The sequence below is a fragment of the Pleuronectes platessa genome, chromosome 23, assembly GCF_947347685.1.
Source record: "Pleuronectes platessa chromosome 23, fPlePla1.1, whole genome shotgun sequence".
Classification (NCBI taxonomy): domain Eukaryota; kingdom Metazoa; phylum Chordata; class Actinopteri; order Pleuronectiformes; family Pleuronectidae; genus Pleuronectes; species Pleuronectes platessa.
This window is the reverse complement of record NC_070648.1, coordinates 15,204,188-15,216,674: the sequence shown is the minus strand read 5'-3', so window position 1 is coordinate 15,216,674 and position 12,487 is coordinate 15,204,188. Positions and strand designations below refer to the sequence as shown.

The 12,487-nt window shown below is 43.5% G+C and overlaps 1 protein-coding gene across 1 annotated transcript; it reads left to right on the top strand.

The window, feature by feature from the left end:
- Window positions 1-5,399: 5,399 nt before the first annotated feature.
- Window positions 5,400-12,373, top strand: LOC128430030 (evolutionarily conserved signaling intermediate in Toll pathway, mitochondrial; the record flags this gene model as incomplete). Its single annotated transcript, XM_053415955.1, has 6 exons — window positions 5,400-5,931; window positions 6,084-6,307; window positions 10,126-10,183; window positions 10,493-10,641; window positions 11,320-11,425; window positions 11,523-12,373. Coding segments are annotated over 6 exons (1,356 nt in total), but the record flags the coding sequence as incomplete, so codon positions are not given.
- Window positions 12,374-12,487: the final 114 nt, after the last annotated feature.

Sequence of the window (12,487 nt, the reverse complement as noted above, 5' to 3'; positions counted from 1 at the left end):
TTCAGAACCATGAATAAAGTTCTTAATAAGTATGAGAATAACAATGAGGGTCTGCGAGTAGAGTCAGAAACATTGACATCCAAAAGGGACTTTATACAGTGAAACATCAAAGATGATCACATTGCTAGAAAGGAAAAGAAACAGTGGGTATGATTCTCTAACTTAAAAGTATAAAGTTAAAGATAAGTCTATGAATAAGATAAGATAAATAAGCAGAAATACTTTAAGGTATTATTGAGTATTTCTCTTTTTAGTCTGATGATGAACAAACTATGATGAGCATGTGTTACAGATAAACAAAGTTTAAAGTTATGTCAGTGTTTCTGCTGCAAAAGCAGAGAGGAGAGAGGCAGGTGAAGAGCTCAGTCTTACTGACATGTTGATTTATACTCATTTTTTAATAAAGTACATCGTAGGCTTTAGGTTTTATTTAGTTTTTTCTTTTCTCATTCTGGTCTGCAGTGATAGGATTAAGCAGCAAAAGCATCAACACTGGCAGGTTTTATGTCTGCTATCAAAGGATCTTTAAATTAAAATGAACCTATAATAGTTCTGATGTATTTATATATTGGGATAATTTCTCCCTCTGTTTGTTAGAAGCTCTGTTTTAAAACCATCCGACTCACCTGCTGAAATGTATTACTTCTTAGGTTACTGTTAACTCTTATGTCCCTCTCAGGATCTTAATCTTAATTATCTTAATGACTTAAAGTCACAATATGTCTGCCTCCATTGATTTTAATTTGTCAAATTGTATTCGACTCCCTTTGTTAAAGGCTGACTAAAGATGAAGAATGATTATACTGAATGACCTCAGATTTAGTTAGATATATTTGCATTGCACCATAAGATGTACCAAAAAATTATATGTTTATTTTTTTTTCACTAGAGTAAGTAATCAGTACACAAAGTAACCAGTCTGTGACCACTTCCACTCTGTGTGGGGACACTATATAATGCTGACTGGTTTAATGACCATTATAAAGTACAGATCAAATAAAGCTACGGTCTGGTTTCTGTTAACTTGTGCTTTTATATCTATTCTGAACTGTTTTTACTGTCTCCCTATCTCTCTTTTATTTCCTTACTGTCATTAAGGTTTATATTCTGGAACCGAAAATAAACATTTAACTCACAAACCGACTGCCTCACACCTTTATCATCTAGCTGTCATTGAGCGTGTAACCCGTGATGTGCAGAGCGTGTGAGCCACAGAACGGTTATTTTGTATATCTGTGTAGCTCCTACCTGTGTTGGTGGATCCTGTGCAGGTAGGATGGGCCTCCAGTGGGCAGCTCTCTTTGTGGGGGCTCCCTTGTCCTGGATGGCCTTCCTGGCCCGCTGCTCCTTCTTTTTTATCCTCCAGTACTCTCGCTTCCTCCTCAGAAAGTCCTCCTGAGACTCCCCAGGGATGGGTTTAGGTGGAGCCATGGTGCTTACAGGTACCAGCTTAGAGGGAGAATGCATCGAATGTGAGGGGCTATGAAGTTGAGAAGGGATTTTTATTGCACTGAGGGTGGGATCAGACGTTTCAACATGGGGTTCAATGGTTTGCAGGTTGATGCTGGACAGTGGGTTGTCTGGAGGCGTCAGAGTAGGAAGGCGGGGTGCTGAGTCTACATCCGAACTTGACGACATAGACATTTGAGAACGTGGCATGGCTTGCTGCGGATTCTCAGAAGCGTCGAGACAGCTTGACATGATATGTGAAGGTCCAACGTCTATGTTGTTCTGCTCACTTCTGGGAGAACAGGAGACACTGAGGACAGGCAACTTCACCTGGGCCGTGTGCGGTGACCGCTCAGCACGACATGTTGTAGGGCTGAGAGCAGGGAGGCTGGACACTGCCGTAAGCGAGTCAATCGATGACCTGGATCTGAGAGCTGGTTTTACATGAGGATTTCCACGCTTAACATTGTTGAAGACACCAAAACCTTGAGCCTGAAACACAACAATAAAACATTAACAAAAAAATGTAAATACCAAGCAATCAGTTCAAATTTAACTGTTAAAATGACAAATACCAGAGGAAGGTTTGCAGCGTCATTCAGGTTTTATTTGGAGAGCATACTGGTCATGCCTGTAAGCCCTGAACTTTATTCTCTCATCAAGTGATACATCTGTGGCATCGTCGATATAAAGAGCAAGGGTCTGTCTTTTGAGATCATTATTCAGTGATGGACAGAAGCCGAAAAAATCGATGTTACGTTTAGAGGAATATAGTAAGCCTTGATACACAGATTGCATGGATCCGCTATGGGGACATGAGCCAAAAGTAGTTTTCCCATAACATTCAGGTGAGCATCAGATACCTTTAGCGTACAGCAAATACGCCAGAAACTAAACTTAACGTTTTTTCTCATAAAAAATTGATGTCTCTCCTCCGGCTCGCTACTTGCAAGGTGAGCTGATTATTTGCTCCTTGTTGCAGTAACATTTGCTACACTGCAACACAATCTAGCAGAATCTAAATAAAATGCTTTACCTTCACCTGGGTTAGCCGACTGCTCAGTCCTCCCTGCCTCTCCTTCTGCCTGGCCTTTGACCTGGCCCTCTGCTGCCGCTTCATCAGCTTACAGTACCCCCTCTTCCGCTGCAGGCTGGTCAAGCCGACCTGCTCAGTCCACACACTGTTATATCTTCGTGCTGCTGGCGACATGCTGTTTTCGAACTGTTCTTGTGTCTCACACTGTTGATCACCCGGTTCTTGCTGTTGGTGCAGCTCATCGATGGGTAGTTGATGTAGCTCTGGCGGCTCTGGGGAGCGGCAGTCTTCATGGCCCTTCTTTCTGGTGAGAAGCCTCTGGGTTCTGTGAGGTGAGGATGGACCATCGGGGTCTTCCTTGTAGGGGTTTAATGTGAATGTGGGAGAGGTTTGGGAGGCGTGTTCACAGGTGGGAAGCATAGGTGCATTACTGGAGGTAGGAATAGGTGAGGGTGTCTCACTAATTTGTGGTGAGTTTTTTAAATGAGGGCTCGGTGAACGTGAGTGTGCCAGGGCCTCAGTGTCTGGCTGCCAGCTCTTTATCTGCAACGTCAGGTTAGCAGCCAGAGGAGCCACCTCATCCTCTTCAAAAAAGAGCTGAGGTAAATTTGGCTTCAGCTCTTGCTCTGAGGCCTCTTCTGTTGTCTCCAGAAGAGGCCTCATGCCATTTTCATGACACAGCTGGACCCTGCCGTCGATCCTCCAGAAATGGCCTTTTGAGGATGAGTGAGTGTGAGCTGCCCTACAGCTTGAGCAGATGACGAGTGAGAATTAGGTACAGTTGTGCTTTCACGTGGAGTCCTTGGTCTGGCAGACAGTAGTTTTGGAAGTTTGTTGACTGACTTTCCAGAAAGAGGAAAAGAGACTTTCACCTGAGCTGGGCAGAAGGGATGGTTAATTCTAACAGGGGTTACACCTCTTCGACTCGTATAAGGCGAATGTTGAGGCTGGGTAACGTGGGTATTACTGGAACTTTGAACATGAAGTTCTTCTTCACTTTGATGAGCTGCTGTGTCGTGACATGTAGAAACCTTGGGAATTTTAATGGTCACTGTCCCATCCTCTTTGATGAACCCGCCAATGGTCTCCGAGGCGTGTGTCAGAGTGCTTCCCGCTGATTGTGTGAGCGCTCTGGCTTTCCTCATCTCCTCTAGGATGTTCTGGTAGCGTTTCACTCTTCGCATCAGAGAGTCCCTCTCCTTTAATCGATCCCTCACCTCCATGGACAACTTAGCTCGCTGTTCCCGCTTTTTAATCCGCCAGTACTCTCGCCGTTTTTCTATAATCTGCTCAGGTGTGTCATTGGGGTCGATCCTGGGCATATTTCTGGTACCAAAGACTGAAGCCAGCAGCGGGGACTTACATCTCATGTTTCTTTGAATCATCAAACTCCTCTGAGCTTCAATTAACCTCTGTCTGGGTGTTTTACATCGCACGATCCCTCGGGTAACATTGGAAAGATGTGCGTAACTTGGAAACCTTCTTAGCGTTTCCCCTGATTTCCTCCGAGAAATTGCTGTTGGTGCTGTCCTGGTCTCATGTGGATTCTGCACTTTGATCTGCAGGTTAACTGTGGTCAAACTCGCTGCTGCAATTTTCATTTTATCATTTCTCTTTTTGGCCGGCCTGAACGTGGCTTTGGCCTGAGTAGGACCCGCTCTTCTCGAAAACGACTGAGATGGAATATTCTGACGTGCTGTGGGACCCATGAGTCCTGCTCTTTGTGCCATTTGCCTCTGTACCATCATCTCGGTGGCCTGTGTCCTATCTCTGGCTTTAGCTATCTGAGCTGCCAGCTTTGCTCTCTGCTCTCGCTTTCTGATCCGCCAATGCTCTCTGCGTCTGGCTGCTCTCTCCTCCTCGGACTCGATGGAAGGTTGCGAGTTGCCAACACCTTTAGCTCTCTGTGTGGTGACCAAGGCACTCTTTGTTCCACTCTGAGGTGTTGTGTTCTCTTCTTTACCCTCAGTTTTTATGGAGATGGGGGCAAATGGAGAGGACACAAGAATCCTACCCATGGTCACATTTGTAGGGGAGAGTCTGGGCTGACTGCGTGAAGCAACATGGTGTCTGTGTAGCATGTTTAGGACTGATGTGCCCTGCATAGACACACGTGGCTGAGATGTTGTTTGGGCAGAGCTGCCATTGGTAATTCTGGTCACTCTGACTGGAGGCACTGAGGAACTGGAGTCCAGCTGGGTTCCACTAGGTGTGGGTGAGGTAATGGCTCTGTTCACAGCCCCCCTCGCTGCTCGGCATTTCAGCGCGGTTGTGTTGCCCCTAGCCGCTTTGGCTGAGATGGAACATGATGCTGGGAACTGAGGCAAGACCTTGTCGAGTTTCATTGTGTGCAACCACTTTGGCTTTGGGCTTTCAGGGGTTTCAAATGAACCTTCTCCCACTGCATTTGCACTATGGGATGCTGGGGAGACATTGGGTGTTTTATATGACTCATCATTACTCTGCACAGGATAAGAGGGAGCATCTAAGATGCCAGATAAAGTGGAATTCACCACTGCAGTGGTATTTAGGTGGAGGAGCTTTTTCCCTCGACTGTCTTGTGATGGCCTCCCTCTTCGCTGTGACAGACGAGCCCTCTGCTCTCGTTTCTTGGTTCTCCAGTATTCTCTCTTTTGGGCCAGGGTGGCATCATCGTATTCTGAGGCAGGCTGGTGGCGGTGGGACGCGGAACCACCTTTATCTTTTGCAGTTGGCATGCTGTTGCCAGCTTGGACAGCTCATCAGTTGTCATCCAACAGTACTGGTTGGTTCTTCCCTTGTCACACTGATTCAGACCGGACTCCTTCACTGCCATTTACTCACACGATGTCCTAACTAATGCATCTAATTATTAACCTCTAATTTCGCATTTGGACATTTTTTGTTACTTGCTCGGTGACATTTCCACTTATATATTTCTGTCCTTTTTTGCGTAAATATCATCTCAGATTTTGTCCCATGTCCATCCCAGTTCACTGCAGGTGTTTGTTGCACTACACAGTTGTTGGTGTGTTCCAGTTTCATATATGTAAATAGATTAAAAACTTCCCTCGATGGTTTGAGACATTTCCACGCCAGCCCAGCCTGTGCCAAGAGTCAGCCGGAACCTGTGCACAATGAGAAGAGGGTAAAGTCTCTGATCACCAACGATGATCTGTTCGAGCGAGTGGCGAAAGATGCCAGAACCAAAGCCATGTTTAACAAGGTGATGGACATCTTCATCAAGAGGGACATAAGACGGCGGGGCCATGTGGAGTTTATCTACGCCGCCCTGAAGAAGATGCCGGAGTTCGGCGTGGAGCGAGACCTCGCCGTCTACAACAAGCTTTTGGATGTTTTTCCCAAAGAGGTGTTTGTGCCCAGAAACTATATCCAGCGCATGTTCAACCACTATCCCCGACAGCAGGAGTGTGGAGTGCAGCTACTGGAGCAGATGGAGAACTATGGTTGGTGTTACAAGATACACTCTCCTGAGCCTATTCCTGGAATTCTTTGGAAATTTAGACAGTTTCTTTAAACTGTATACTGTATATACATTTTTCATGTATATGTTTGCAGTTTCTTGTGTATGACTTCCTTTTAAATTGTCACATTTCAGGTATTATGCCCAACATGGAGACCAAAGTCCTGCTGGTTCAGATTTTTGGAGAGAAGACCCACCCCATGAGAAAGTATCAGCGCATCATGTACTGGTTCCCCAAGTTCAAGCACATAAACCCCTTTCCCGTCCCCCAGCAGTTGCCGGAGGACCCGGTGGACCTGGCTCGCTTCAGTCTGACTCGCATCGCTAACGACCTGGATGCAAAAGTTATCGTCTACCAGGTACAACTGTGCTGACTTTGATGTCTGTGTGTTAAATAAAAAACTGGGTTCAGGATGTGGTTAACCTAGCTTAGAATAAAGACTTGAAAGAAACAGTAAGTGATCCCTTTGGAATAATCTGTATCTACATTTGTATACATTGATTATCTAAGTTACAACAAAGACCCTCATTCAATCTGAACTCGGAGGAGGACAGGGTCTTCAGAGACTGACAAAATCCTTTTGTCTACTATTTATGAGATATACATTCTCATCAGGGGAATGATTAACTTTTGTGAGCTTGTTACCTGTTCACTGTGGTCGATGAAGAAAAGTTCAGCAAAAACACTGTATGCAATTAGCATTTTACACGCTAATAACAATGTCTTCTCCTTCAGTTTAGTTTTTTTCAATGGTTTTTGACTCATTAGGGCCCGAGCACTGACAGGGTGAGGCCATATTGAAACTGTAAGGATTATTATTCAGGCAAATTAATTGCCTTTTGAGGGCTTTAACATGTTAAAGAAAGTTAGAAAGTGGTGAACATTAACGTATTCTGGAGAAATTTTATAGAAAATTGATACACAGGTGTATCATGACCAGACAAACAAAAAAGTCTTAGCTACAATATGAAAGACGCAACAGGAAGCCTGCTATTTTGCATTAAGTGGCCATTTTTGCCATATTCCACATTTTTACTTTGAGGTACTTTTACCAGGGCTTTCATCAGATCAACTTCAAATTGAGATGAGTGTCATCACAACAAGATGGAGATACAAAGTTATTAAAAGATCAATTTTTCGTCACACGGTGTCGTCCGTAGTAAACATGTTTTATTGTTCTCCCTCAATCACAGAGCAAGTGTTTGTTTCCCTCTTTTCATCCCCATTCCCACGGACATTCAGCAATCATGAAGGAAGAAAGCTATCACAGACACAGCAGACAGAACAATTTCTCTTCCCACTGTAGCCTCGGAAAATAATATCCTGCACCTGCTGGGTTTTGAATAACGGCAGAGACTGTAGAAAAAAAGTTAAACATCCCCCTCTGCTTTTCTGATTTCTATTGCTCAGATGTGACGCTTCTGGCTCCAGATGAAACTTTTCTTTTGTGGATGAAAGAATATATCTACAGATCTAGTTCCGGATTTATAGGAGAAAACAGGGGAACCACTTGCTCCTCCCCTTACTTCTCCTCTCCTCCTTCTCCTTCTCCTTCTTCTCTCTCTTTTTCAGTTCTTTGCTCTCCTGCTTCTCCTTCTTCTCTCTCTCCATTTGCACTTTCTTTTCCTGCTTATTCGTTTCTTTCTTCTCCTTGTCTCTCTTCAGAAACCAGGAAGACCACTTGCTCCTCCCCTTACTTCCCCCCTCCTCCTTCTCCTTCTCCTTCTTCTCTCTCTCCAGTTGCTCTTTCTTCTCCTCTTTCTCATTTTTGACCTTCACATTGTCGGTCTCAAAGGTGAGATTCTGAAAAGACAGAGACAAAACATAAGTGTCAACATTTTCTTCGTCAAAGTCTAAACGTGAAAGAAACGTACAATCCATATCATTAAGATCTTAAATGATCTGATGTAATGTACCTGATGCTGAATGTTCTTCAGTAGCAGGCTCTGTGCTTCCTTCGCCTCATTGAAAAACCACTTCTCTGTCTTCCTGAGCTTGTTTTCAAGAAACTCTCTCTGCTGGAAGCTGGCCTCCTCTTCCAGGACACTGCACCTCAGCTTCTCCTCGTAGTTCTCCTGCAGAGCTGCAAATTTCACCTTCCAGTCATTTTGGACTTTCTGGTTCTCCAAGTGCTGGAGATGAAGATCAGTGGTCAGGGAGATATTTTCTTCCACTTTCTCTTTCATCGTCGTCTTCATAACTTTAAGCTCCTTCTCAAACTCTTCCTCTCTGGCTCTTGCTGTGTTAACAAACATCATCATGTCGACACAGTCCTCTCTGGCCCGAACGAGCTGTAAGGTAGTAGAGATCGTGTGCTCCTGCAGTTTTTTGTACTCAGCAGTCAGCTGCCTCTTCAGAGCAACGTTTACTGCAGCTAGAGCAGTGCTTTCTGCAGCCTGCATTTTCAGATCAGCTATCTCTGCCTCATGCTTCTGTATAACTGCATTCTTAGCAGTCAGCTTCTTAAGAATAGTGTTTTCTGCAGCCAGAGCAGCCTTTTGTGCCGCCTGCTGCTCCAGAGCTGTGTTTTCTGCGGCCAGAGCTGTGTTTTCTGCAGCCAGAGCTGATTTCTCCTGCTCTCTCAGACCAATGTTATCTTCAGCCAGAAACGATTGTTCTGCTGCCTGGCTCCTCACTTTAGCCTTTTCACTCGCCTCCTCCGTTAGAGCGATCTCCTGGTTCTTCCTCCTTGTGTCCAGGTAGGCTCGGTGGAGGGCCTTGTTGACGCTGTACCCCTTATGTTGGGCAGCATCATCAGATTGCATTTTTCTGCGTGACTGACACAGTCCCATCCTAACTTTAGATATATTCTAAGAGACAATTTTTGACTTTTACACACTTCTGATTTTTTTTGCCTTGAAGTGCTGGTCTACTTTGTCGTTGTGAAGATTCCTACTAATAGTTAATCTGATTCTGCTTAGATTGTGTTTCTCCTTTATATGCAAGTCAATTGGCTTTGATCTAGAATTTAGAGGTGTAATTTAAGTAGCTAACAGCAAAGGACTGTTGTTTGTATTATAGGACCTGGTTGTGTCGATTGGCCTACATCTACAAAAATCTATAGGGACATGTGTCTTTTCATGACAAAGAAATAGGTCTCTTGTATAGATATGCTAGACAAATAAGGAAGCCCGCCATTTTAGATTTGGTGGCCATTTTGGCCATTTTCTAAAATGTTACTCTGATGATCTTGTCGTAGGGCTTCCATGATATCAACTTCAACTTCTTGAAATGTCCCCTGAAAAAGATGGAGATATAAACTGACTGGGTATATTTTATTTCTTCACACGGTGTGACCGTGGCCTGGCGTCAAAGTTTGATTACACGCCATCAAAACACGAGCTTCTGTATCTCCGACATATTTGGTCCAATCGAGTCCAAACTAGACATGTAAGACTAGAGTCGCGACCTGATGACATCTACAAAGACATCATGACTTACAATCACAGCGCCACCTGCTGGATACAGGAAGTGAAGCGTTTATCCTTGCCACAGAGCGCAAAACGCACGCAACGCGGAGACGTGCGCTTGGTCATCGATCGCTCTCTCTCCACCGACCGCAACAGACTTGAAATCGCCTATGCTAGGGCCCGTTAGTGCTACAACGTAGCCCTAGTTTTCATTTAGCATCTGACTTGTCTACAAATCTCATTGCATAGCACAGCTGTAACTGTGTTTCTTTTAGTCAAATGTAAATGTGTTTGTTCTTCCTGTTTTTTTCTAATATAATAGTTTGCTACTGGTTGTACTCTCTACGGCCCAGCTACTGACCAATTAGATTGCTGGAAAAACCAGAGTCATCTACAAGATCCTGAAGGGGACAAATGAGTTTACAATTAAGTGTGAAATAATAAAGAGTAGCAGATCATTTTATAGATGAGTGGAATGATTCTCTGCTCGAGACTTTCTTTGGCCACTCCGGTTTTAAAAACAACATTAATCAATGAAGGGCGAATTTATCATGACTATGAATGAAGATTTCAGATTGACCTCATCACATGACTTCTCTTCTCTCTGCTTTGGGAGCAGAAACAGTTTAATACTTCAATTTCTGTTCAGGATATTTTGTTCATCACCAGACAAAAGCCACCACTTATAATTTATTTATTTCATTGTCGTCCATCCAATCGTCTTTGCAAAATATAATCCTGTCGGTTGCTTTGCTCTTCCCACCAGCTGCCCTGCACAGATGTTACAGTGAGCGGAGAAGAGATAACACTTCCACATATCGTAGGTATGGAAACAACTCGATCATTTGGATTCAGGAGATTCCCAATCTTCATTAAATCTGATATAATATCTCGACATTTATATTTTATAATATATGTATTCTTTGACATATAATGGCAGTGGATGATTTAAGGTCAACTGGAAACCACAGAACAACATTAACGAATCAGGAAACTGCTTTTTCTTCATCTTAGCCATGAAAAGTAATGAATTCATGTTTAAACGAATACAGTGGTGGTTTCAAATCCATATATACTGGACCTGGATTGTGTCTCACTTCCATTTTTCCCTCACCTTCCTGCTCGGTCACCAGGGACCCAGAGCCCCAGTCAAATGGAGCTGCTGGCCAAGCATAACCCGAGCAGGCCTGTGTTTGTGGAGGGCCCCTTCCCTCTGTGGCTGAGAAAGACCTGTGTGCACTACTACATCCTCAGAGCTGACCCCATACCGCCTGATGAAAAGGTGGGGAAACCCTGCTGGCAGCCATGTTTAAGTAAATAACAGTAGAAATATTATTGCACCTACTGTTGAATGAAGTCAGTGTTAAATAGCAACACATTTTATATATATTTTATCAATTATTTTATCATCTTTGAGGGAATAGAACAATATATTTTCGCCTGAATCCATGCGACTGTGTAAAAGTAAAATCAACTAAATAATAAAAAAGGAGTATATTCTTTGTAATTGCATACAATGACAAATTTTGTGGGAAAACACTTAAAAATTTAAAATCCTACTAGTATTACAGAGTCTCACACATGTTTAAAGTCAAGGAACACCATTAAACAAAATGTGTAGGTAATAAAAATGGTTCAATATGATCAATAAAGACCTTTTTTTTAAGCTCAGTCTAAACAGTAAAGACTGTGGAATGTTGTTTGACCAGCTTAATGAATAGATGTTAAATGGCTGTAGCTCACTAAATTCAACAGCTACATTTGCCTCAGTAGCTGGAGACCATGATGGATTTGATAACAGCCAGGTGGCGGTCACCTCGTGTGCCCCTTCCTCTTAAAAAAGATGCCCTGATCGTTTTCTTCCTTTCCCATTTATAACTATGTGACTAATGTTTAGTACACTGAAGTCTGCAGTGGTTATTTTTCAGTCACTGAGTTGTAACTTTGTTTCTCTCCTCAGGTCGAGGAGCCCTATGATCCAGAGCGATGTCTGGACTACCCTTTGCAGTTAGACCTGGATTTGGAGCGTGACTACGGAGACCAAGAGAGCTTCGATGTAGAAGACTGTAAGATATTTACAGCCTTCCTTGTGGTACTCTTGTTTTAAAGTAACCATTGTTTTCTCTGTGTAACTCAGCCCTTGTATGTGTTATGTGTCTCCAGTGGATGAGGGCCCAGTCTTCGCCATGTGCATGACCAGTCAGGGAGACCAGGCCACCCTGAACCAGTGGATCTCTGGCCTCCAGCAGAACAACCCCGTACTGGGTAAGGTCCCCACTCTGTTTCGTCTTGACGCCGGGCCCCGTGAGCTGCAGGGGGCAGCCGCCACAGAGTCGGGTCACTCCCACGGGCCTGAAGCAGAGACCCTGAAAGAAGAGTCTCCGCATGAAGAAGAACCGCAAAATATAGTTGAAGAGGAACCAAGGAGGAGCCAGGGGATGAAACAGTGAACAGCCGTCAAACTGGCAAAATAAATCCTGACACACTGTCAATGGCTGATTAAGAGATATTAGTTCAGGCTGGTTAAGAACTGAACTCGTGGGAGGCCCTGGTTGGGTTAAACAGGCAAAGCTGCAGAACCTGAGGAGGACTCCTGATCTGCTGCTGAGATTCAGGAATGAAATAAATTAAATTAAAACAAAACTGTTCTTCTCCATTGTTCCCGACTTAGGGCTCATTGTTGGGGTCACAGGGGTTTATTTAAGGTTTTTTGTTGTCATTGATCCTTATTCAAGTAATATGGCAAAATATGGTTCCTCACAGGCTTAAGTGGAAAATCTAACATGAAAAGTAACAACATAAAATCCGCCATAAGAGAACCGTTAACATAGGTTGGTCAGCAATGTAGATATGAACATACAGTTACTTGAAGTAATTATGAAATATAAATTCAATGTATAACACATATATAACCACTTACTGTAAAAACTGAATACATAGATAAAAGGAATAGTACATTCAAACAAGTATTTTATTGTTTCCCAAATACCAGGAAATAAAAGCTGCAATTCTTAGATTTGTCTTGTATTCATCTTTTGATCTTTAGTGTGCACTGTCAGATCTCACTGTTCCACACTGTTGTGTGAAGTGAGTTGGGACCAAATAAGTTCTGTCCCATTTGACGTCCA